This window comes from Rhamphochromis longiceps, linkage group LG6 (assembly GCF_057381845.1).
Source record: "Rhamphochromis longiceps isolate RC_006_pf linkage group LG6, R_longiceps_female_GT1.1, whole genome shotgun sequence".
NCBI lineage: Eukaryota > Metazoa > Chordata > Actinopteri > Cichliformes > Cichlidae > Rhamphochromis > Rhamphochromis longiceps.
This window is the reverse complement of record NC_140562.1, coordinates 27,839,556-27,863,985: the sequence shown is the minus strand read 5'-3', so window position 1 is coordinate 27,863,985 and position 24,430 is coordinate 27,839,556. Positions and strand designations below refer to the sequence as shown.

The 24,430-nt window shown below is 41.9% G+C and overlaps 1 protein-coding gene across 1 annotated transcript in view; it reads left to right on the top strand.

Moving 5' to 3' along the window:
- Positions 1-24,430, top strand: part of adgrl3.1 (adhesion G protein-coupled receptor L3.1) — an 86,895-nt gene that overhangs the window by 21,736 nt on the left and 40,729 nt on the right. The window contains exons 3-8 of the mRNA XM_085410017.1: positions 2,078-2,187; positions 8,721-8,735; positions 10,550-11,338; positions 22,285-22,698; positions 23,024-23,127; positions 23,863-24,048. Of these exons, the coding sequence (XP_085266143.1) occupies positions 2,078-2,187; positions 8,721-8,735; positions 10,550-11,338; positions 22,285-22,698; positions 23,024-23,127; positions 23,863-24,048 (1,618 nt within the window). The remainder of the gene's footprint in view (positions 1-2,077; positions 2,188-8,720; positions 8,736-10,549; positions 11,339-22,284; positions 22,699-23,023; positions 23,128-23,862; positions 24,049-24,430) is intronic.

Sequence of the window (24,430 nt, the reverse complement as noted above, 5' to 3'; positions counted from 1 at the left end):
CGTGTGAGATATGGAAATCTTACAGGACTTAGACATGGAACATAAACATTTATGGGAATATTTTACTCCTTTTTTTTCAGACGGGTTGTCACTTCAGTGAATCGGAGAGTTCAAAGCGCCGCAGCCCACGATAACACATGCAAACACTCGAAACATAACATAACTAAGAAAACATTCATCGAGTTGACATCTCTAGCACCACAAATATTTCCAGACACGAGCTCTAAGTTGCCCAGGTGATAAGAAGATAGATGCGTTTTGTGACTTTTTGAAGCTATTAAAGTTGGCTATTCATTTGTGCTTTCAGCAAATAAGCTTAAATTCACAGCAATTCCTGGCTGGCTCCATCTCTTTTCTTATATTGAGCTTTCTCAGCCACTGTGTCTCTTCAGTGTGAAGACATCATAACTAGCGGCTAGTTGTTGGTTGTTTTTTTTTAACTTTAGAAAGTTATGTGAGGTCGTTAAAGGGAGTTTTGTGCTCTGATTCACCAGTGAGTGCCAGCCATTCGTGACCTTTGGTGGGTGCTGTGAGCAAAGTTGTGGCACTGTGTCAGTTTTGTGTCCCCTGCCCCCCCCCCCCCCCCCCCTCAGCCCACAGCTCGCACTGATGACAGGTGACCGATGATGAAGGTACCAGGGCAAGAAATTAAAAAGCACAGAGGCGAGAAAAAAGAGAGGAGGGAGAGAAGATGGGTGGGTATTGTTAGATTATGACAGACTTCACAACACAAAGACTTTGAAACCATCACAAATTCCAATAAACCCTCACGTGATCTGAGACACGCTGGTCAGCGAGAGACGCCGAGCTAAAAAAATTAAGGCAGTTAGTTCTTTCTAGGCTACATTAGTTCTCTGTGTTACATGTGAATATTGAACTAATAATAAAATTAGCTCCTATGAATATTTCATTATGCAAATTGTTGAATGGTATTGTAGGAAAAGTGACTTGGGGGGTTCTGTAGGCTCATTAAAAATATCTCAATGGGAGAATCTGAATGTTTTGAATGTAAATGTCTTCTGTATGACAGGTGTGCACAGAGGGAAAGAGAAGTTGTGCTAATTAATATGAAAGCATTTTAAAAATAGCTTTTTCTCATTTGTCTGTTGTTGCTATTCTTGTATAAGAAATATGTTTCAGTCGTGTGCTTTTGTAGCTCGTTTAAACTTGGAAGATAAAGATAAAGTGTGTGTTTTATGTTATTACATGCATGCATCATCATAACATATGCACCAGCAAATCTTTTGTGGTTGTGACGAGCAGCTTTGAAATGTTCAGTGAAACTGACACGTAAATGTCATGTATGTATTTTCACAGGTGCTCTTATACACACCTGTAAGCAGAAACCCTAAAAGACACACAGGGTATATACTACATCGTGTGCTGCCTTGCATAACCTGTGTTAATAAGAGTGAGTAATACTTACTTTTTGTGTGTCAGAGGAGAGGGCCCCCTGGTAATTAGAATTAATTATCTAAAGTCTGGGGCAAAATAATCTTAAAGGTATAGGTTATTGCCGTCAGTGCTTCACACACTCGTGCAGGTACACACAGACACCCACATACATTCAACGCAGAAGTGTCCTTGTGCCACAGCACTTCTGTATCCATTGTGGGCCACCTTTGTGTACAAGTGAACTCGGTGAATCCATTACTGTTATGTTCACTTCAGGTACCGGGTAAGGCCGTATCATCTGCTCTAGTGTCAACATGAAGGGTCCTTAAGCACAGAAGACTCTCGAGTGTCAGGATGACTCGGCGGATAAAATAGATCTCGCTCTACATTATATCACATGATATCAGGATATGCGTTTTGCGGCGTAGCGTGCTTGGGCTCCAGCTGAAAAAAAAAAATGATGCAACTCCAGTACAACAGCCCTCCAATAAATCCCGGCTCCTCGATGGCTGTGGTGTTCCGTTTTTGTTTTAAACCTTTTAGAGAAGGCTGATTCAGCTGCGCGATCATTTTGGAAAATGTAGTTTGTGGTGCCGCTGAATTGTATCATGTTACAGGTCTTTCAATTGATTTGTGGATGTTTTCAACTGACGCTATCCATCTATCCCATCTATCTATGTAGATGCAACAACCGTACGCAGTGTGCTGTGGTGGCCGGCCCCGACGTCTTTCCCGATCCCTGCCCCGGCACATACAAATACCTCGAAGTCCAGTATGAGTGTGTTCCTTACAGTAAGTACCCTCTCGCTCTCTCTTTTTTTTTTAAATAGTTCACTACTCTTCAGTATATGAATAAATTGCAGTTTTTGTTATGCCAGGCAGCAGCATTCACAGCAAAAACTTCAGCAGCTTGATCCCACAGTAACTTTACGTGCAAGTTATAATTTTATGCCTCTCCCCCCCTGTGGGAAAGTCAAAGGTAGCAAGGATGAGAAACAAGGGCAGTCTCAGATGATTACAGATGGTGATGTGACCTTTGACCAGGTGGTAAGAGACTGAGAGGGGAAATTCACTAGAGTGAAACAGTCGTGCGGCTTTTTAAAAATCTTTTCCACTAGAATGTGGGTTACAGCTCGCTTCAGAACAAATGCATAAGGGATCAGCGTGATGACTTAGTGGATTAGATTTTTTTTTTTGTCCTTAATGTTTATTTTTCAGTACATTCCAGCAAAGTTAGAATGCAGCTGGTTGTGTCTGTTTAATGAAAAAGTTAAATCTCATGCGAATACCAGCCCCTCAGTCATTTCCCCATCACAACAGGCATCTACAGGTACTTTGTTCAGGCTGCAGTTGCATATGTGAAACCCAAAAAACCGGACAGAAGTAAGGTGAAGCATAAAAGATGAAAAGGGAATGCATCAAAATGAAATTGCACCTCCAATGAAATGAGAAGAGGTATGTTAATCGTTAAGTAAAAATTTCAGGTGAACAAAGTAACGATGCCAAAATATTATTTTATCAGCAAACGCCGCTTGATATTTTCAAACATTGCTGTCAGGTTGGATTGGAGATTAATTTAAATTGTTTTCTTCTTCATATTACCTGACTTTACAAGCCATGTCTGGCTTGTAAAGCTATAAACATGACTGTGGTAGAACAGTTCTAAGCAATACAGTCAAGAGGACATACAGAGTTGGAATTGAAAAGCTTATTTCTGCATTCTTTGTATCAAAAAGTCAATTTCCAAAGAGATGTAAAGAAGTTTAATTTTGCCCTCATAACCCACACATGCTTTATGCAAAAGCCCTCCTAAAGTAAGAAATAACAGATGCACTTTAGATTTGTCTACGGCCTTGGCACCGCAGTCCATACAGACGGCCAAGGTGATCTCCCACACTGAAGCATTCAATTATGTCTGGCTAAACGGCTCTTGCCTGGCGTCTAGAATGACCAGTAGATTAAATAATAGGACTATCAGAGCCCTCTCTGGAGCAGATGGAAACACAACCTGATACCTGCTTAATGCCCCACCACGCACGCACAGCACATACACGCAGGCATCAAAAAGACTGCAGCAGTGTGTGTTTTCACTCGTCTCTCATTCATTCAAGACTTGTCTGCATGTTCCGTGTTTTTATTTGATATAACCGCACACCTGCTTGAAAATACAGCGCTCCTTATTTAATGGATTTGTCAGCGTAAAGAATAGTGATTTAAAAAACGACCGAGTGCAAAAGGAGATGAGTTGTGTTTTTGGATCTGGTAAACAATGGGTCAGTCAGGGTAACAGTGTCCCCGCGAAAATACACAGTATCTGAAATCAAAGTCATTAGCGAGCTCAGCTAACAGAGGGAGGGATGGAGAGAGGGAGGTGATGCACTGGAGAAAAAGACAGCGAAGGAGAGAGAGAGAGAGCTTTTGACAGTACATTAGCATCTGCTGTGTACTGACTGAAGAGTTCAGGCTGGATCAGGTAGCTGTGTGATACACTACCTTGCTCGCGTGTGTGCTTAGCCATGGGAAAAGTCCAACAGGGGAAAAATGTGATGTATAAAAAAAGTGAAACCTTTCACATAACCTTCACACGGAATGGATCAAATATTTATAAAATCAATTCTTTTTTAAAAGTCATAATATTGCTTGTAACTTAGAAGAAGGCACTCCTGACATTTGGGCTGGAGTTTCAAGTTGTCAACATTCACACTGGCGCGTTTGACACCGCAAATCAATGCTGCCAGCGGCATTGTCGTGAAAGATGCATTTTGTTAGACAATAAGTGATGAAATATCTGCAAAGTGTTGTAAATCAAGATGGCTCAACAGAGGAGGGGCTTTTATGATAGATACACTATATGATAGTGTAATGAAATTTGTTCTGAAATGAATACCAGCTGCATTTTTAATATGTCATCATTTATAAGCAGGCTTGGCTTTTGTGCGCTCAGATAACTATAACGTCAAGGGATCCACTCGAGCAGATCTCCCCTGATGCCGAGCGCGCTGGTGGCGGTGCTGTCTGTTGAGTGTAACCACCTGAACCCTTGCAGTCACCTGTAAGGCCAGGTGTTGCTTATCACAGGCCAGCCGCCACGAAAAGGAAATGAGCCGATCGACTTTAAAGCGCAGGCATACTTTTCCTGAGCGCTGCCAATCGAGTAGAGTAGGTGCGTTTCCCTCTGCATAGATATAGTAAACAATTCTCAAAGTGGGTTGTAAAACAGGTAATTTAATTATGTGCGGTTCAGTTTTCAGGGAAATTTTGCTCCTCCATCTCGCCTCCTTTTATTTAATTTTTTTTCCCCAAGGATTTTTTTTGGCTTGCGCTACCCCTCAAAACTCCTCATCTCTCTCCACTGCACTGTAGGTTTTTGGCTGTTGTCCAAAGCTACAATCAAGTGCTGTCTCTTTCTCTCTCCGACTCTCTGTGGTACGAGTGTGTGGCAGTCGTGTGCCAAACTAGCCAGCTAGCTTTGGCAGTAATTAGCCACCTGTGTATACTTGCTCATCGCACTGCAGGCAGACTATAAATATCCATACATTAACACACCGCTGTACAAAGTACTTCTCCAAGGCAACTCTGGTGCGTGGACAGATTCAATCTCAGCAAATGTGTGTTGCTGAAGAGCAGACACATGATACGTATTGTTTCATTCATGTTCATCCGTTAAAAAAGCCAGGAACACTTAGGATTATGTCTATCCGTTTCCTCATCTTTATGTGGTATACCCTGGCTCTCCTGGCTGCTGTTATGAAGCAATTAGCCTACTCCCACATTTAGTGTATTAATCAGAAAAGCCAGTGATATGTTATGCAATACCCATGCAGTCTATTTTAGACAATAGAACTTGGCTCAATAGGAAAGCTAATTAAAAGATAAAATCACCTTCTTGTCTGTCCAATTAAAGACTTCTGTCAGATTGGACCCTTGGAATAACTTCATCACAGTGACATGAGAAGCCCTGTTTGTGTGCGTCTGTGTGTGCTTCCTTGTGTGGGTGTGTGTGTATATGTGCATGTTTTTGTTTTTTTTTGGGGGGGGGGTGCTTGTTCGTTTGTGTCTCTCTCTGTACATGCATGTACAGTATATGCGTGTGTGTGTGTGTTTATGTGGGCACATATGCAGGCATTTCTTTTGTTTCCCAGAGAGAGCAAGGGAAGATGGGAAAGGAACCAATGAGACAGAAGGAGAGACGGCAGAGCGACAGCTGAAACAGAGATAGAGAGAGAAATAGGTTAGACGAGGCCAGCAGACAGGGAACAGAAAGAATGAATTAACTGATAAAAGACACAGGGTGAGAGGTGGACAGGGTTTGGTTTGGGGGAAGTAGGAGAGATACAGAGGAGGTAGTGGGAGAGAATGAACGAGGCGAGTGGGAGGGGTGAAAGAACAGGATGAAATAATGCAATAGAATAGCGGGTGAGGATGAGAGGACAGGAGAAAAAGAATAGAATAATGAAAAAGAGAAAGAAAGTAGAAAACGTCTGCGCCCATAAACGACCTTGGGCTTTAGCCGGCTGAGCTTATTGGAGATCAGAGATGATAGTGGTAAGGCTGCTGTCGCCACTCGTTGTCTGTAGAAACACGCACACGGGCATGTCGGCGCCCCCCCACGCATACACACACATTACACACACTTGTGAGCACACACTGTCTTCCCTCCTAGACGAATACCTACTTAATAAACCATACATTTTCAATAAAAATGCTAATTATCTTTACACAGCAGCACAGTTAGGTTAACACAGCTTCTGTGTGTGTGTGTGTGTGTGTGTGTGTGTGTGTGTGTGTGTGTGTGTGTGTGTGTGTGTGCGCGCGCGGTGGGTGTAGGAGAAATAAAAACAGAAAACAGAGAAATGAACTAAAACGAAAGGCATGCAAGGTATTGGTGTAACGTTGTTTGTATAATTACAGATTTTTTCAGACCATTTTACTGAAGATATTAATGAATAATTGCATGATTTTTATTAAATCAAACTAGTCAGGCGACACATCCTCACAACACACCGTTGCAGTTTGCATTATTGCTAATATTCATTCAAAGCCATGCTAGGAATAAATTAGTTGTTGTTTTTTCACAGTAGCTGCATAGCTAAATATTCAATAGTGCAGTCCTAGTGGTTTTTGCAAATGATCAGTCAAAGATACTGGATAGATAAAAATACGCCGCTACCTCTGCAGAATTCAATTATGAATAACACAGTGTGAGAGAAGATGCTTTCTTGTTGACGTTTTCTTGGAAACAAGGACGCGTTTCTGGCAAGTTGTCATAAGTCCATATTTTTCCCTCCTCTTTCTCTTTTAGCTACACTCAGCAGTTTAATTAGCAGTAGCACAAAAGACTTTTCATCTCTTGCATCATCTTGCATGCTCGAGCTGCCCTTGAGAAAACCTTGAGGTTTCAATAAATATCCGACCACCCTATATTCGCTCTGTCAGACCGTCTGCACTGGAGAGGAAAAAAAAAATCAATGACTGTTATGACAAACTTTCATTTCTTACCCTTGTCCTCAAGATTAAAAGAGAGATACCGCAGAACAACCCCGCAATGAGCTCACCAACAGAGATATCCATTAATCTGGTGAAACAACGAGCAGCAGTACAAATTGAATGACATTTGTCTGACATTTTGTGTGCCATTTGGTTTACTTGTTGCTGCCACACTTTTTCATTTGAAATCTATTAGTTGCTGGCAACCTTGAACTCTGTGTGTTTTCCTCTGTGTCTGCGAGGCTCCGTAAGAGCCTGAGGTAATGTGAAGGCCTCATTGTTTGGTGTCATTAATCCTCGTCTTCTCCACCGCGATGCCTTTCTTTGTGTTATTTATATGTACGGATGCCGGTGTGAGTGAGTGTGTGTAATATCCGTCGTGCACACCCCTCTGCCTAGACAGACTATCTGCTTTCTTTCCAAGATTTTCTCACAAGGGAACTGTTTTCTTGTGACGAACCTTTTTATATCTTACCTCGCAGGGACACACACACACACACACACACGTGCACACGCGGATGTACACACTTGTTTTAGGTTTAACATGATCTTCTTTCGGAGATTGCTTATTTATCGGGAGTTGTGCTAAGCTGCGCCAGTTACCATGCATTTTTCATGAGCTTAGGATTTAATGGTTGCCTGTGTATGAAGGTGTGTGTGTGTTCTGTGTGCCACATGTGTTTGTGTATGCCTTGTGGTTGGGGATAAGTTTGGGGTTTAATGTAGTAAAGAATTAAAACATGCAGCATGCAGTATGTAGTGCATCTGTGATATATGTAAACATGTGAGGTCCTGGAAGTTCTTCCAAATGTTTTTCCTTTGAAGACTCTGCCTTCCTCTCCTCTCCCCTACCCACACCCACACATACACCCACACACACACCTTTCTCATGGGACTAGTTCCATTCAGCAGGTCTCTAAGTCTTGAAAGACACAACGGCACTGCCTGCAGGATTACGTTTCTGCCGTGTTCACATTCCACTCAGTCCCTCTGGGACCAAGGTGGAATAGAATTCATATGTTTAAGAGGTTCCAGGCAATTGTGCACATTTCATTGCCGGGCAACATGAACAATCCTCGCAGATTTTTAAGGATAATGCTTTGAATGTAATAGACTGGGAACCGGTGTTGGGATTGAAGCAAGCCAGCTCTTTTAGTATGCTCCTGCTTGCCCAAGAGATGCCTTCACTCTCATTTTCAGAGGCACACAAGATGACATGACATACACCAAGCATTAGCTCACCCACCGTGCACCAGAAAGCATTTTAATGTGGCAGTTTTGGCTGGTCCACTGAAAAACAATCCCAGTAATCAAATAAATTTTCTGGTTTTCATTGCGCCGCCGCTATTAGCATACATTAAAGAGCTCATTATCTCAGGTCATTTTGCATTGCTCTGTTTTGTCCTGCACCGGGTTGAGGACCACCGCGGACAGCGTGAACATGTGTGCTTCAGCGTGTTGTGCCATGCTCCTGTGTGTTTCCTCTCATTTTGTCTTCCCTCCCTCGTTCTGTGTCTGCCTTACATGTGCATCTCTGTCTGCCCACATGCGCGTGTGCAACATATGTGAGTTGAATACTGTCAAATAGCTTCCCCATTGCAGTGCAGTCTCCTCAGACGCTTATGTAATGTTATTACCAATCACACATGGAGAGCATCCTGGCACTCTCACAAGGTTAGAATGAAATATGAGGCCGATTATGGAGATCTGAGATTGTATTATCATGATTTCCTTATTATTGCATCATTAATCTATTTTTGTCTCTTGTCTCTATCTCTTTCTTTCTCGCTCTTGTGCTTTCTTTTTTTCTTCAAATCTTTTGCCTATGGCTGGTGCAGAAGTAGAACAAAAAGGTAAGTCTGTGAAGCAAGCACGCCCACATTCGCACATGCTCAAAATCCGGGATTGGGCGTCACTTTTTGATGCCAGCGCTTGAAGCGTTTTGTACCTTGTGGCAGCATGACATCTCTTTCATTGTCACTGCTGCTATATTAAGACAGCTTGATCTCAGCATATAGAAGCAATTTAGAACTACTGGTTCTCATTAGACACACTCCGCTCACGTTATTCCACGGTATGTGTAGAATGCTTCTTTTTTTTTTTTTTTTTTTTTTTTTTTTTTTTAAATGTCATGAAATATGAATGTTTGAAGTTTACTTATTCTGTCTTCAATCTGAGAAGAAAGATAAATCAATAAAAGCCTTTAAGTTCAGATTTATAATGGTGTGTGTGATTATTTAGTACTTGCTGTAACAACATATTCTCATGATGATGTCATGATCTCAGGACACCAGGAAGCACAGACGGCAGAAATCACTTGGAAAAGTTCTTCACGAATACATAAACTATCAACACAAGGACACATAAATGGATGCTCTACAAACTAGAAACACAAAGATTCTAACATAGGAGACACATTAGAGACTACAGCTTGCCTGTTTATGTAATTAGACTTAGACATTAGACTTGGACTGCAAATGACTGGCTCCACTCCTCACACCTTGGAGCCTCCCACTACAGAAGAAAAAGAGGAGATAACAGGATGTTAACACACATCTTTGAAACATTAGTTTTAATGTTTTGTCAGTTAAATGTAAAAAAGAATAATGTGATGTCAGACCTTTTTTAGTCACAGGCACAGAAATAGTGAACTGTAGAAAGTCTGTAGAATGCTTCTTAACCAACTCTCCAATGGGCCGAGCACGTTTTTGTGACGAGCCAATGATCAGAGAGTTACGTGGACGTTTAATATTTAAAATGCTTCCCTCATGAAATGAAAACAGATAGCCAGTGAAAATTCAATCAATAGTCAGAGCCTCATGCGTGGGATCTGGAATTATATTATTTGAGAGAATGGGAAAGCCACAGTGCACATCTGGCAACTCTATGTGGATCTGCTCTGTACACACACACACACACACACACACACATATGTATATATATATATATATATATATATATATATATATATATATATATATATATATATATATATATATATATATATATATATATATATATATGCATGCTTATGTGACAACATTCCAGTTGAATTACAAAGGTTCCAATGACTCTTGTCGCACTGGCTTCCCAGAATTTACTACTTCTCCCACATCCCTCATAAAACATGACCCCAGTATTCCAAGAGGAGAATAGTGAGCGTGGAGTGGGAAAAGAATTATTGTAACAACTGCAAAAACAGCAGACAATAAAAGATGTGTTTGGTTCTACAGTTGGTTGTTCCTGACAGAAATAGAAAGGGAGAGAAAGGAAGAAAGAGCTGTGAGACTAATGAGGAGCTGAGGAGGGAGGGAGAAATGGGAATAGAGGGAAAGGGTGGAAGTAGAACAAAATGTGCCATTTTCTCTTCATCTTTTCGCTGTGAGAGTATCGTATTATCTGTTGAATAGAAGGCATACTGTTGCTGTGCTTAACAATGACAGTGACTATACAACATCCAAATCACAACACAGTAAGCCTATCATGTCATCATCACTCACCGGTGGTTAAGTTAAAATACTCTGTTATGTTTTTTTAGAAACACGTATGAATGGAGGCAAACATTTCAAAAGCTCTGTCAGGAACTCTACTGAGAACAGTTGACATTTTACATCAGCCGTGTAATTTAAACTTATCTAATGTGAAGATGTTTTCTTTTGTTCCTCAGTGTTTCTGTGCCCCGGCATTCTTCGGGGAGTTTACCAAAGCGAACATCTCTTTGAATCGGACCATCAGTCTGGTGCTTGGTGCAAAGACCCGCTGCAGGCCTCTGACAAGATCTACTACATGCCCTGGACACCATACCGCACGGACACGCTGACTGAGTATTCATCGAAGGAGGACTTCATCGCAGGCCGTCCCACCACCACATACAAACTGCCGCATCGCGTGGACGGCACTGGCTTTGTCGTCTATGACGGTGCGCTGTTCTTCAACAAGGAGCGGACCCGCAACATCGTAAAGTTTGACTTGCGCACGCGCATCAAGAGCGGTGAGGCGATTATTGCCAACGCCAACTACCACGACACGTCGCCCTACCGCTGGGGGGGCAAGTCGGACATTGATCTGGCGGTGGATGAGAACGGTCTGTGGGTGATCTACGCAACGGAGCAGAACAATGGGCGCATCGTGGTGAGCCAGCTCAATCCCTACACCCTGCGCATCGAAGGCTCCTGGGACACGAGCTACGACAAGCGCTCTGCCTCCAATGCGTTCATGATCTGCGGAGTCCTTTATGTTGTCAAAACCGTCTATGAAGATGATGACAACGAAGGCACGGGGAACAAGATTGACTACATGTACAACACTGATAAGGGGAAAGAAATGACGGTTAACATACCCTTCCCTAATTCCTACCAGTACATAGCTGCAGTGGATTACAACCCTAGAGACAACCTGCTGTATGTGTGGAATAACTACCACGTGGTCAAGTACTCGCTCGACTTCGGCAACAATGGTAGGTCCAAGCCAAAGTCTAAGATTCCCTTCTCTACCTCTTTCTCATCACTCCACCTCGTTTTTTCATCTTCCCTTAATGATTTCCAATTTCACGTTACTATATGTGTGAGCCAGAAGAAAATTATGGCGGTTAGAAAATGTCTTTGGTACTGAAAGTGATGACTAGCCCGTGATGTGATTTCTTTTAAATCTTCGAGTGAACTACCTTGGCTTTTTTAATGCTAACATTAAAGAAAATAAAACAGTTTTCTTGTGACATAAGGAATACTTATAGGCAGTAATCTGCCTCCAATAATTAATTGTTCAAAATAACTTGAAGAGGAAGAAAAAGGAAAGCACCATCTGTGCTGTCATGATTCTCAATTACGACTGTTCCTCCACCACCCCACTTGTGATATCTGCATGTTTTCAGAAGTCAAAAAAGAAAAACGTTTACAGCTGGTCCTACATATACCACTGCCACTGAAGTTGTGGATGTCAGATGGCAGTAGATTCCTCTACGCGTAAATGAAAAAGATATCATAAAGGCTACCTTGATCTCTACCTTTAGAAGAATACTATCTCCAATGATGTAATGCCGTAAATGCCTTGTGGCTCTTAATGTACCACTTGCCAGCTTTCTCTTTAGTTTCCCCAGCTGCTTAACAAATCATAATGCATTCCTCTTGAGTGGAGCCAGGAGTATGTGGAAGACGGGGGAACTGATGGTGCTTTCACATCCATATAAGATGACAATCTGAACACACTTTAAGCCGTTACATGCACTTTTTTGTTTGCTTTTTATCCATTCATATGTATCTGCTCCCAAATGTTCTCACCATGCAAACTGACTAAAATCTGCAATTTCCCTGTGTCAGTGCTAAAGCGCAAAGCTAACTATTACTTTTAAAAGACAAAAGCAGTTTAAATTTTAATAGATATATGTCTTGAGAGACAGGTTGTTTGTATTACAGCAGCAGATGATTACAGCCTGACACCGGAGTACACAAAAGGACACTTTTTCCAGCCAGTGCAGCTTTTAAATTCTTTGGGCACCGCAAACCTGGTTCATTTTTGTGTTTTTTTTCCTGTCAGAAATAACAGATGCAATCAAAATTCTTTACATGATTAAGCGTAGGGGGTGGGGTCATACATGGATCAGGTCAAATAAAGGTCAAAGTATTTCGATACAGGGTCATAAATCCAGCTGATAAGGTGACTCATTAGGGTTAACAATGAGTCACCTTAAATAGAATTGCTGTATCTGTTTAAAAGCACTAGGAATTCTGTCTATCTAACCGAGGGTGACTCATATAACTCTGGTGTGAGGTTAGAGTACACCCTCCCCTCTTCCTTCCCTCTGGATGGAAGGGCTTAGGCCCCTGGAGCCTGAAGGGCTATTTGCCCAGCGTAATTGCCTTTCAGCACCTTTCTATGGAGTGGTCAAGGCAGTCTGGCTGCATGTCTTATTAAATGATGTCTGAATTAACGCATGCTCTTACAAGCAGTTAGGAGGCACAGTACAAGAAATTATAGAGAGAGGCAGCATTAAACTTGGTTTCTACTGATCAGTGTGCTGTATGTGGAAGGGGGCCATGGTGTAAAAATATGCTTATGTGTATGTTTAGACATGCATAATAATATCCATACCCATGTGCTAATGTACTTACAGTACGGGTTTATTTCTCTATTCATGAGCGTGCATTCGTGTTTATTGGTGAGTGTGAACACTCTCATAATAGAGCTCGGGGTGTCTCAGGAGGCTCTAAAGAGGAGATCAATGGAGATTCAATGTGAAGAATGACCTCCAGTGCACAGCAACAAGCCAGACTGCTGACCAGCGGGGGATAAATACATACAATCAATGCTGCTCCGCACTTTTACTTTCCTCCTCGCTTCACTCCGTCACTCAGTGAAGACAAGAAATAATTTAACTGGCTTAACTGCACGAGTCTCTCATTCTTCTTAAAGTGAGGCAATAGCTCATTAAATTTTTATTTTGTTGCATTTTGGCACAGTGTTTTGCCCTTCCTGCCTTCCAAAACTAGAGAAGGTATTCGACCATTTTATTCACTAACTAAATGCATTCAGCATATACTGCTGTGAGTATGATCACATGTCTCTTAGTCAGTCCAGGAAACAGACCAAAGAAAAAGAGCCATTCTGAGGGTTTCCACTCATTACTGATGTGGCTTAATGCGCGCCTTGTTTTTGTTTCGGCTCATATGGACTTCTTAAGATATAAAATGAGGCAGGAAATGGGCCATGCTCGGAGAGAAGGATGAGGTAGGCCACTGAGAGCTGAGTGTAATTGGGGTACAACGCAGAGAGAACCAATTACTTTGTTGTGTCTGGATGACAAAAGGCAAATGGTTTAAAAGAATTCAGTCTGAAGTGCTTGCACTGTTTGCTTTTGGAACACACATTTCAATGTGAACAACAGGGCAGGGACGGTATGCTGAAAGACTGAACTCGTGTAAAAGTACTCTTATTTAAAGCAAAAATGGAAAAGATAAACAGACTTGTATTAGGCCGTGGTTAAAAAATATATATATATATATTATAATCATATTATTTTAGCATGCTGAATTAGGCTACTGCGCAGTCAGAGGTCATTGTACACTAGTAAAACAACCTAGCAGCTAAACATGCAGTGTGGATTTTTTTTTGCTCCCTCCACTGGCAGGGAGAACAATTGCAGAAACACTGATGACGTATAAATGACGTCAGTCACGAATAAGAAAAAGACAGCTGTGTTTTCAGACGATGGAGCGGTTGTTGATGTTCTCCTCCAGTGATTGATTGCTGTTATATTCACCTGTTTGGACAAAGCAACAGCAAAGACACGTCTTTAGCCTATTTTTCTTTCAGCCTCGCCGTTTCACTACACCCTAAAGACAAAAGAAGCATGAACTCTGACAAATATATTTGGTCAAAAGCCACAGAAAGCTAGTGAGGAGGTTGTGTTGAAGTCAACATCAGCCACGTATGCTAGTTAGATGCTAGCTTTTGTTAGCTATGCAGCAGTTTGAGTGTGTTTGATTTGATTCACTGGGAAGGATCACAGGGCGGTACAAGAGAAAGATTTATATTATGCGAAATATAATCCCCATATATAACCATGTTTGATTTTATTTATTTATTTATTTATTTGCATTTGGAAAGATTGCCGTTCAACACAGCTTCCATCACCAGTAATGTCCACAACGAACACGTGAACAATGACACAATGGATATCAGACCTAAACATTTTTGAGTACCTAAATTAATATTTTCTCTATCATATATACATACCATGTCTTAATTCGAGTCATATGTTAGAAAATTATCACAATATGCAGAAGTCTGAAATGTTTGAGGTATTTAAAGGTCATGTTTATTTACCCCGGTGCTGAAAATGTCAGGCCTAGTTTCATATATCGCATTGACGGATTTAAAGGGGATCGCAGGGGAGAAACAAATAAAGCAGGTTTAGTTCAGCATGGGCTAACATATGATGTGCAGGTTTTCTCTGTCGCGTCATTGATGTAACACGGAGCAGAAATTTTTCTTTTTGAAATGCATATTTTATTTCTCCCTTGGTACCTAACGAGAAAGTAAACTGTGCCCTCTGCATTTATTGTTAATGTTTGGACTTCTCTCTGTTAAATCGACATTCTTCCTCTCCCTGCCTCTTACACAAACACATGCCCTCACAATGACAGGACTCTTAACATTTCCTCCATCCTGCTCATACGTCTTTCTCTTTCACTCAGTGTTTTTTTCCTCTGTTTTTCACTCTGTCTTCCTTATCTAGCGCCTAATCTGTCCTCCTTTTCTGCTCCCAACCGGTTCCCACATCACACAGCGCTATTTCATTGAGAGTCCTTTAGATCTATATATTATAGAGTCCTACTGAATGCCTATGTAAAGTCAAAGTCACTTGTCTCTGCATCACCCTTTTCTCCTCCCTCACAATCCCCAAACGTTCTCTCATTCTCTACTGTTTATGGAGTTGTTTCATCACGTCTTCTTACATGCATATTATAGAGACTTGCCCTACGCAAGCGGCATGGCTCCGATGAAACATTTGAATAATTTATCACCTCCAGTCTGCCTTGCCACACTTTAAAAAGTTTTCCCAACAAAGTCACAAAATTATTCATGTTATCTGTATCTACGGGGTAGGAGGGAAAAACATGGCTAAAACTAAGAAGCACTGCCTTCTCTGTCTTTGTTTTACTTGTCTTCACTCTCTTCTCATTTTGTCTTGTGCAGGGGTTTTTTTTCCACCTTACTGCACTCTCACAAGTGCTATATATACTCTTTCTAGTGCTAACTCGCAGCTCTTTAGGATTGTGATCTACCCGAGGTCCTAATTTCATGTCTGACAGTCTGATTGCATATTCTATGGGATAGATGCAACACACTGAAATCGGTTTTAAAAAAAAGAAACATTGCGCGAAACTTTCTGGAGTAATCCTGGTGGATTGTTTTTTTTCTGGCAACTGGAGAGCAGTGCTCCAGAAAAAAAAAAGTTAATTAGAAGACAAAAAGACAGCATATTGTTTGACAGTTACTTCCAAGTGTTTTAGTAATAAAAATACAATTCTCACATTGGCACGTTGCTTTTAAGCAATAGATAAGTAGAAAATAAAATAAAATGTGTGGTTTAACCATTAGGCAACACAATATACACCGGAGAGTCAAAATGATCTGTCCTTGAGAGTAATTAAACACTACTTCTGTTATATAAAGATGACCTTGCTTTCAATACTGTCAGGTTAACAAGATGTAAAGGTTGACCTTTGAACTCTTAATGGCTGAAATTGCATAGTTACATTTCCTAAGGAAGTCCACCTCTTTCCTCTTGTTTCCTTTCCTTTTCTCTCCTCTCCTCTCCTCTCCTCTCCTCTCCTCTCCTCTCCTCTCCTCCCCTTCCTTCTTCCTCTTCCCTCCTCTCCTTTTCTCCTTGACACCAGATTGCAATCAAGCAGCAGTGCTTAGCAGTGCAGGAAATGTTGGAAGCCAGCTTAAGGGGAGAAAGAAAAATACTTAGCGGTTGAAGTGGAGACCATCTTCCACCAGGTCACTGATTAGACTAACCCTCAGAACATTCAAATGCTTTATTAGATAGTAACTTTGAGGAATTTGTCCACTCTTGTCTTCTACACCTGCATCTTTCACCGGCTCCTCAATCGCTGCCTATCTCCCTCACTCCCAAAAACATTACAGCACAGCCATCTCAGCAGAGACTGAGCTCTGCTTCAGAGAGTCTGCTGCACCTGTTCCTTGCCTGGAGTGTGTCCTTATCGATTGGATAGCCTCTGCCAGGCCCTCTGCGTGCATTTGGCCTCAGCACTGCTTTCCTCCTGCCAAAGAGCAGATGCCAAATTAAGCAGGCCTAGCTTGGACAATAGAGTGGAAGGGAAATCCACAGCCCAGCAGAAAGTAAACAGAAACAATAGCAGTTATCGGAGCATGTCCCCATATGTGCATTAGGATTTTACTTTTGACATTTTGACATTAAATGTGCAGGTCAAAAAATGGAGTACTGAGACTGGTTGCCATGTACCATCCTTTAGAAAGACTGGTCCCCCTCCCGATCCCACTGCTGGCCTGCTTTCACACTGGCCTCGAAGATCTAGGCCCAAATCTCCATCAGCTTGGCTCAGCGTATGGATTCCTGTCTTGTGCTTGTTTTCTCTCTCTTTCACAAACACAAATGCAGGGCTGAAAAAAAATACGCTTTTAGAGTACAAGTTTCACGACCTTATGTGCTTTTTGTGCTCATATTTGTAGTTAACAACAATACAGCCATATCGAGGAAGCATTGTAGATCCATGTTTGGGCTTGGATAGCGATCACGCTACATGCATTTCATACCCAACATGCCCAGTTGAACTGTGCCTGGGTTCACCTTTGCAAGCCAGCCAGGGTTGCCCTTAATTTTGAAAGATATGGGGCAAAGCAAACAACTCCCATTCAAATATATTCATTGTATTTTACTAGATGCCTTATAGATAAATTTTCATCGCAGTGCTCATATAACTGACATAAGTTTATAGCCTGCCTGGAAAAGGAGCAATTGAGGCTCTAAAGGAATGTGCTGATGAATCTTTATATTTTAAAACTTAAAAAAAAGAGTTAAAAAAGACAATTTGGTCTGTCCCGTTAGCTTTTTGCTTTGAACAAGGGAGCTTCCTCTGATTAAGAAAGAAGCATGTAATTGGAAAACTTGCTGCAGGTGCCTTAGAGCTCAGCAGAGGGACGGCATGATTATGCAACTGGAAAGCCAACAGGGCTGAGCAGGGATGTGTCTGCATGTGAAGCATTAGCTGTAGATCGTGGTGCGGGTCCCTGGCAGCCATTTTGAGTGAAGCTCTATTAGTGGGGGTTGTTTTTGTGTATGTGTGGTTTTTTTCGTTTTTAATCTTGAAAGTATCGCTACTTTGAAGTGCTCCATTCTGTCTTATCAGCAGACTTGAGCCACTCGCCACAAGCTCTGGTTTTATGTGTGTGTGTGCTCTTCAGCCATAGGGGTGGCATGTTATCGTTGTATGCAGTTCCATTTAGCGCGTGTGCTACCATCAAACCTAGAAAGCGTTTGGGCCCCCAGTCAGATTCATTTTGCCTTTACCCCTCTAGATTCATCCTTCCCCACTGCTCAGAATAGTGTTTGCATGTGTGAGGGCACGGATGCAGTAGATTTTCACTAAATTGTCTCACATTCTCGATAATGTAATAGACACTTCATTCAAGTTCTGCAAAACTTCTCCCTTAATTCAAGTCCCTCTTTGCTTCCGTTTCACTCTGCCTCTCCTTCTTGCCGCCTGTCTGCCATTTTTTTTCTGACAGTGTGGGAAACTTGCCAGGGGAAGTTCGTTTTCCCTCCCCTCTCTCCTCCCTGCCTTCTACCTTTTGTGTTGTGGATTTACGATCCCTCTGTTTACCAAGTGAGAAGTCAACAAGAGCATTCTCTGCAACAGAGCAGAGGCAGCGACAGGCAGTCTTACCCACACAGAAAAACATCACGGCACACACAAACACAGTGCCTGTCTGCATGTCAGATGATCATGTGCTAGCATCCCAGGCTGACTGACAGCATCTCTGTGGCCCCTCCAGTGTGGTGACAGATGACAACTTCAGGAACAAGTTTACTGCCACCCTGCCATTGTCTCTGTCTCACCTTCCCCTGGGCTTGCTACAGGTCAGAAAAACAAATAGAGTAGAATAGAATAGAATAGAATAGAATAGAATACCAAATGTTCTTCAGATGGAGTTTGGCAATTGACATGAAAGTGTAGATGCATTTCAGGCACTTCTGAGATTAAGTGTTTATTCTTGTCCGAGGAAGCAACAGAGAGCACAACTACGAGCCCACTGGGTCCATTAGTAACTGATCTTTTGCTTTCAGTTATATTACGCGAGCTTCCTCATCAGATGGAGTTTGCACAGTAGAATTGAATGAGATTAGAGCTCGGCAATTATTTGATCTTATTCATCAGTGCAACTGTAATCGCATTGTTGCACAAATATGTATTATTTGAATGACTGATTTAAAGAAAGTTAATTCAATTTAAAAAAGGAGCGATTGCAGACCAGGCTTCAGCAAATTGGTCAGTTTAAGACGCTGAAGAAAATCTTGTTTCTTTTGCACAATGGCCATTTTTCATCTCCTGGTAAGCAAAGGCAGGTAAGGTAGTGACTCAGGTTTGCCCTAAAAATATATATGTGTTAAAATATGTCACCCACAAGCATGTGCAAGGCTTAGATACGTGCAAAATCCTTAAGTGACGAGCTTGTACTAAATTTGTCAGCGTGTTTTTGTGGCACCAGTTTTGGCAAAGAGCATAGTGTTTAGGTTAGCTGACATCATGAAGTTGTCACGGCACATTTCCTCAAGGTTCCCTCGGTTTCGATGCGGGGAGATATGTCAGTCCCCACAACTGCAACCTCTAGCCTTCTTTCTTCATAAATGTTTCATGGACCTGTTATGTCATGCTCCTATAGTTCCCTACGGTCTCTTACACAGCATCCTGAGTGATGGCGGTGATGAATTCATAGCATTAGAATGTCGTTTTTAGCCAAAATGCTGCAAAACAACAAGGAAAAGGAGGAGAAAACTAAAAAAATAAGAAAACATAGTGCAGTGCACATTTAAAGTAGTGCTGAGAAAGGCTACAAGATGTCTCAGATAGTGGAAGAAAGTTATGAGTGAGAGATAAGATCGGGTGAAAAATGTTAAAAGAACAGCTGAGGAAGGAAGGAAGGAAGGAAGGAAGGAAGAAAGGAAGGAAGGAAGAGAGATAGAGAGCGATGTGCTGTGGCCCCTTACCTATGATGCTTGCAGACTTTTGTGTTACCTCACCCGGAGCTGCCAGCCAGTGTGTTTGCTGCCCTGTACTGGAATGACAGCAGACATCAACCTCAGTCACGCACACGCACACGCACACACGCACACATGCACACACACCATTACTCTTCTATTGTTGTGGCAGAGGCCCTAATGGAGCTTCCCGTTTGAGTCCAGATAGGCACACACACATACTCTGTCTCTGCTTCATAAGTACACACACTCATACAAACACACGCAGATTGACAGCTAGTCCCTAGGCCACTGCCGCCACGCATGATTGATGGCAATGTTCCGTGGAGAATGCATGAGGCAGGGCGGCAGTGATTCAGGAACGGGGAGCAGCACAGTTTAGGTACGGAAACACTCCATTGAGTTGTGAAGGAACAGAACAGAACGTACAGGAGGAGCGGGATGTAAGATGGCTGTCAGTCAAGCAGACAGACAGAAAGGGAGGAAGACAGAATGATGGAGAGAAGCACAGCCCGGTGTCTTTTAATTAAAGTGAGAAAGAAAAAAAATCCACAGGAAGGGACAACTTTAGTTCACAGGAAACAATGTAAACACCCACTCCATTCAACAACAACCCACACACTCGCACTTTATTCTCCACTCACATCTACCCAACAAACCCCCCTACCCAAAAACAAGGAACAAATTAAAATAGACAACATTTATTAAAACAATGCAAAAAGTAAAGCAAATTTTTTCCACAGTCCATTTATAACTTAATGGGTTGTTTCACTTGTTATTACGTCTATCGCGTAGGTTCACTGTCTAATTCAAATCAGTGGAAAATTAATATGAAATTAAAATCAGTAAGAGCTAAACAGCTGCCACACACACACACGTGTGGAGTTATATTTAGGCTCATGTCAGACTTGCACGTCTTCAGTGAAACATCTGCAACCCTACAGTGTCAGTGACCACCGTGTAATACGTATTATGACCTAAGGCAAACCAATGAGAAACACAAGTCTCCTGAAAATTTTGAAATCAATCATTTTAGCACGAAGGCAGTTTTTAAGCTTATTGTTATTATTTTTTAAACGGAAAATTTTTAAAGAACCCTGTTAACCAGAAATCAGAAATACGAAATGTTTGAAGGCACGTGCAGCTCAGTCTTCTCTAAACAGCTTTTTGGTTATCATTGCTTTGTGTGTTTAAAAAAAAAAAGTCTACAAGCTGACTATTAGAAAATACATATTTGTGTGGAAGAAAGTAGCATAACGTGAAATTGAAGAGTTCATATTTGAGTTGCCTTGTGATCTGTGCTGTGTGTGTTTGCGTGTCACACACTGTGGGATTTGAATAGCAGGGTGAAGCCAGAACACATTTTTAGAATCTTCTATTGATTTTTGTTTAGTAACTAAGTTGTAGCTGAATCTAAAAATACCAGGTGCAAAAGTGCAATATTATTAAATTATTACAGTGTAGTTTGGAGACAAGGCAACTCACATAATGTGGAATATGTAAACTTAATAGACAGATGTCTGTAATTACAATCTTCTAAAAAGTGCTCTTGTGTATATTTTACATATACAAATATGCTCAGCTGTATAGTAAATGTGCGGCGGATGAGACTAATCTGTGCTTTTGTAAAAGGCAAGTAACAATTAAGCTTTAGAGACTAGTCTCCTCCAGTGTACGGTATTTAACTGTAAATCAAATTTAAAAATTGTTCATTTCTTCATATCGTTTTTTAATCGTGCAAGACTGATCTTGCAAAGAGAGTGAGACAGACTGGTACAGCCTCTGCATCCACAATGGCACAGACACTTCACCAATATACTGTACGCTTCCCATCATCTCATTCATTCATTCTTTATTTCTGTCCCCTAAACAGGGTCAATGTGAATAATTGAACCTCTTTACAATTAAATATTGACAATAGAAGAGTGTGCCGTATGCATTTAAGTGGCCTTCCTACCTCTTGTGATGTCATAGTGCTATGAATCATGCATGCCACTGAAAGAATGTTTTTTCTGCCAGGTTAAGCAGCAAGAACCATTAGTTTCCCCAAAGGAAACACAGATGCAGGGAAAAACCAATCACTGGTCTTGCTTTGAGCTGGAGAGTTGCAGTTTATACACTGAAACTTTTTCACAAACCCAACTTTGCCACACACGTTCAAGTTTGTTCTGTTATAAGTGTTGTTGGCTGAACTGTTTAGAAACATGTCCTGCAATTGATGGTAATAAATAGGACTCGATAGTAGGAAACGACCCCACAAAGATCTGGCGCATGACCGCACTGACAAGGATGAAACACTAACATTGGGAAGTCATCAGAAACATGAGCTACTCCCTGTCAAAGCTATTTGGCACCGTGTAAACAAATCCCTGCAATGTGTTTGTGTCCGTTGCTACATTATTTATGCTTATTTGATTGCTCGAATCATTTGGTGCTAATGCGGATGGGTCTTTTAACACTGTACATCTTATGTTTTTTATCCTATGGATGAACCTTGAAGGCGTAAGCCCTAGCCTCCAGGGCTCACAAAACCACCTGTAATCTAATACTGTGGGGATCCACAAATGTGCACAGCACATATTTTTCCTTCTGGCTTTTCGTTGAAGAACTCATGCTTTGTGTGTTTTTGTGAATTTAACCAGTCTCCTCTCTCCTAGACTTTCGCCCACCTCCCATAATCCCCCCAAACCGAGGAGGGGGACCAATTGGTGGGGGAGGTTCCTCTTCATCTACCAGCCGTGCCGCCACCACCACACGGTCTCCCCCCTCCTACACCACTCCAAGGCCTCTACTGACTACATCCCCTGGTCAGCGGTATCGAACAACCACCACTGTCCGCCAGCCCATTCTGGTTCCTCCTGGAGGTTCATCGTCTGACAGCAATCAGATTCCTGACACCAATCAGAAAGTTGGGGGTCGATCCCCTCCAGTGCAAGTCCCTCCAGCACCCCCACAGCCCCCAATCCTCCCTCCTCAAGACTTCTGTAATCCAGTAGTGACAGCCGACATATCGTGGCCTCGCACACAGCAGGGCCAGACGGCCAAACAGCCGTGCCCTGTAGGGACACTGGGTAAGGAGGCCAAATAGTTTCTATCGCATAAACAGTTATACATGGTAACAGTGTGTGTGATAATCTATATATTACTTTTTTTTGTTTTTTCTCCTACCAAGTAATTATTGGAAAAATGATATAACACTCACACACATACACAACACTTTGTCAGGACAAATATTCGTGTTTGGGTCAGTTAATACACACATCAGTAATGATTCACCAATTACACACACACAGGCAAACACAAAATGCTTAGCGAACCCTAAGGAGCTCAAGAGTCTTCCTTTCTCCTTGTGAATGTCAGCGCTGTCATATTATCTCCCCTTTGCTTATCTTGCAGGCGTGGCTACATACATGTGCGTAGCTCATTTGGGCCACTGGGATACCCAAGGCCCTGACCTCAGCAATTGCACGTCACCTTGGGTCAACCACATCATGCAGAAAGTAAGTCTGAAAGCTACCCCCAGACCTCGTGGCTCCTATCAAGCCCCAGTTTAAGCTTAGCGCATGATGAACATAGTTCTGGAGCAATTTTTCTCACGCATGAAGGGGCACTGGTCACAGGGAAAGATTTAGGCCATGTAGCCATCCTCATTTGTTAACCCTAACTCGTGTTAGAGATTTGAGGGATATGCCATAGCTGTAGGAAAGAGGAAATGTTCAATAGCATCCCTAATTCACAGTGGGCTCTTATCTTAAAAGGGTAGCAGACCTCATGATAGGCTTATTTACATACAGTGCATCATTTTTTTATGGAAAACGCGTTTGGTACTTACTTATACTTTTGCTGCCCCATTTTTTATGACAAAACAGAGAAAATCTGAGGTGCTAAAACAGGAGTTCTCTCTATAACATAATGCTTAGCTTATTATATGCTTAGTATATTGCAAATGTATTATTTTTTCTATTCCTTGTGTCTTTTTCAACTTCCACTCTTTTGCACATACATCTCTTCCCTGCCGATCCGTCCTCCCCCCTCCTGTTACTTCTCCATCCGTTGTTGCCTTTTCCTCTGTCTCACTGTGTACTTGTAATGCCCTCACAAACTTTTTCTACTTTCTCAAACTTTCCCTTTACTTCTCACCTTTTTGTTTTATTTGTTTTTTTTTCTTTACTGCCATCCATCTCTTCTTGCACATTGTGACTTTCCCATACCCTGTCATCCACTCTGACATGCAGCTTCGGTCGGGCGAGACGGCAGCAATTGTAGCCAGGGAACTGGCAGAGCAGACCAAAGGACTTCTGCATCCTGGCGATGTGCCATCTACAGTGCGGGCCATGGTCCAACTAGTCGAACTGCTGGACGTCCAACTCAGAAATCTCACCCCTGGGGGCAAGGACAGTGCTGCCCGCAGCCTCACCAAGGTACTGTCTTGAGAAATAAGAGGTAAATGTAGGGCGAGTGAGTGAGTAAAATCGACATTTTCTTGCAAGCGTTAGGATAGAGGGGTTTTGCAGTTTAAAGGCAAGTAAATTAAGAGAAAGAGAATTGAGAGCGAGGGAGACAGAGAGAGGGGAGCAGATAGAGGGAGTCTTTGATGTTAACAGTAAGATGAAAAGCAACAGTTGTTAGTATTTTTGCCTTACGCTCATTCTCAGGGGTTAGGAAAGTCTCTCCGTGCAGAGTTTGATGAAGAGCCATACATAAAGCTGTAGATTTCAAAATGATAAATAGCTGCTTTTAGACAGTATTTTATCTTCTTCTGTGTGTGGCTCTTTGTAACAAGTTTTGCTCGACATTATGGCT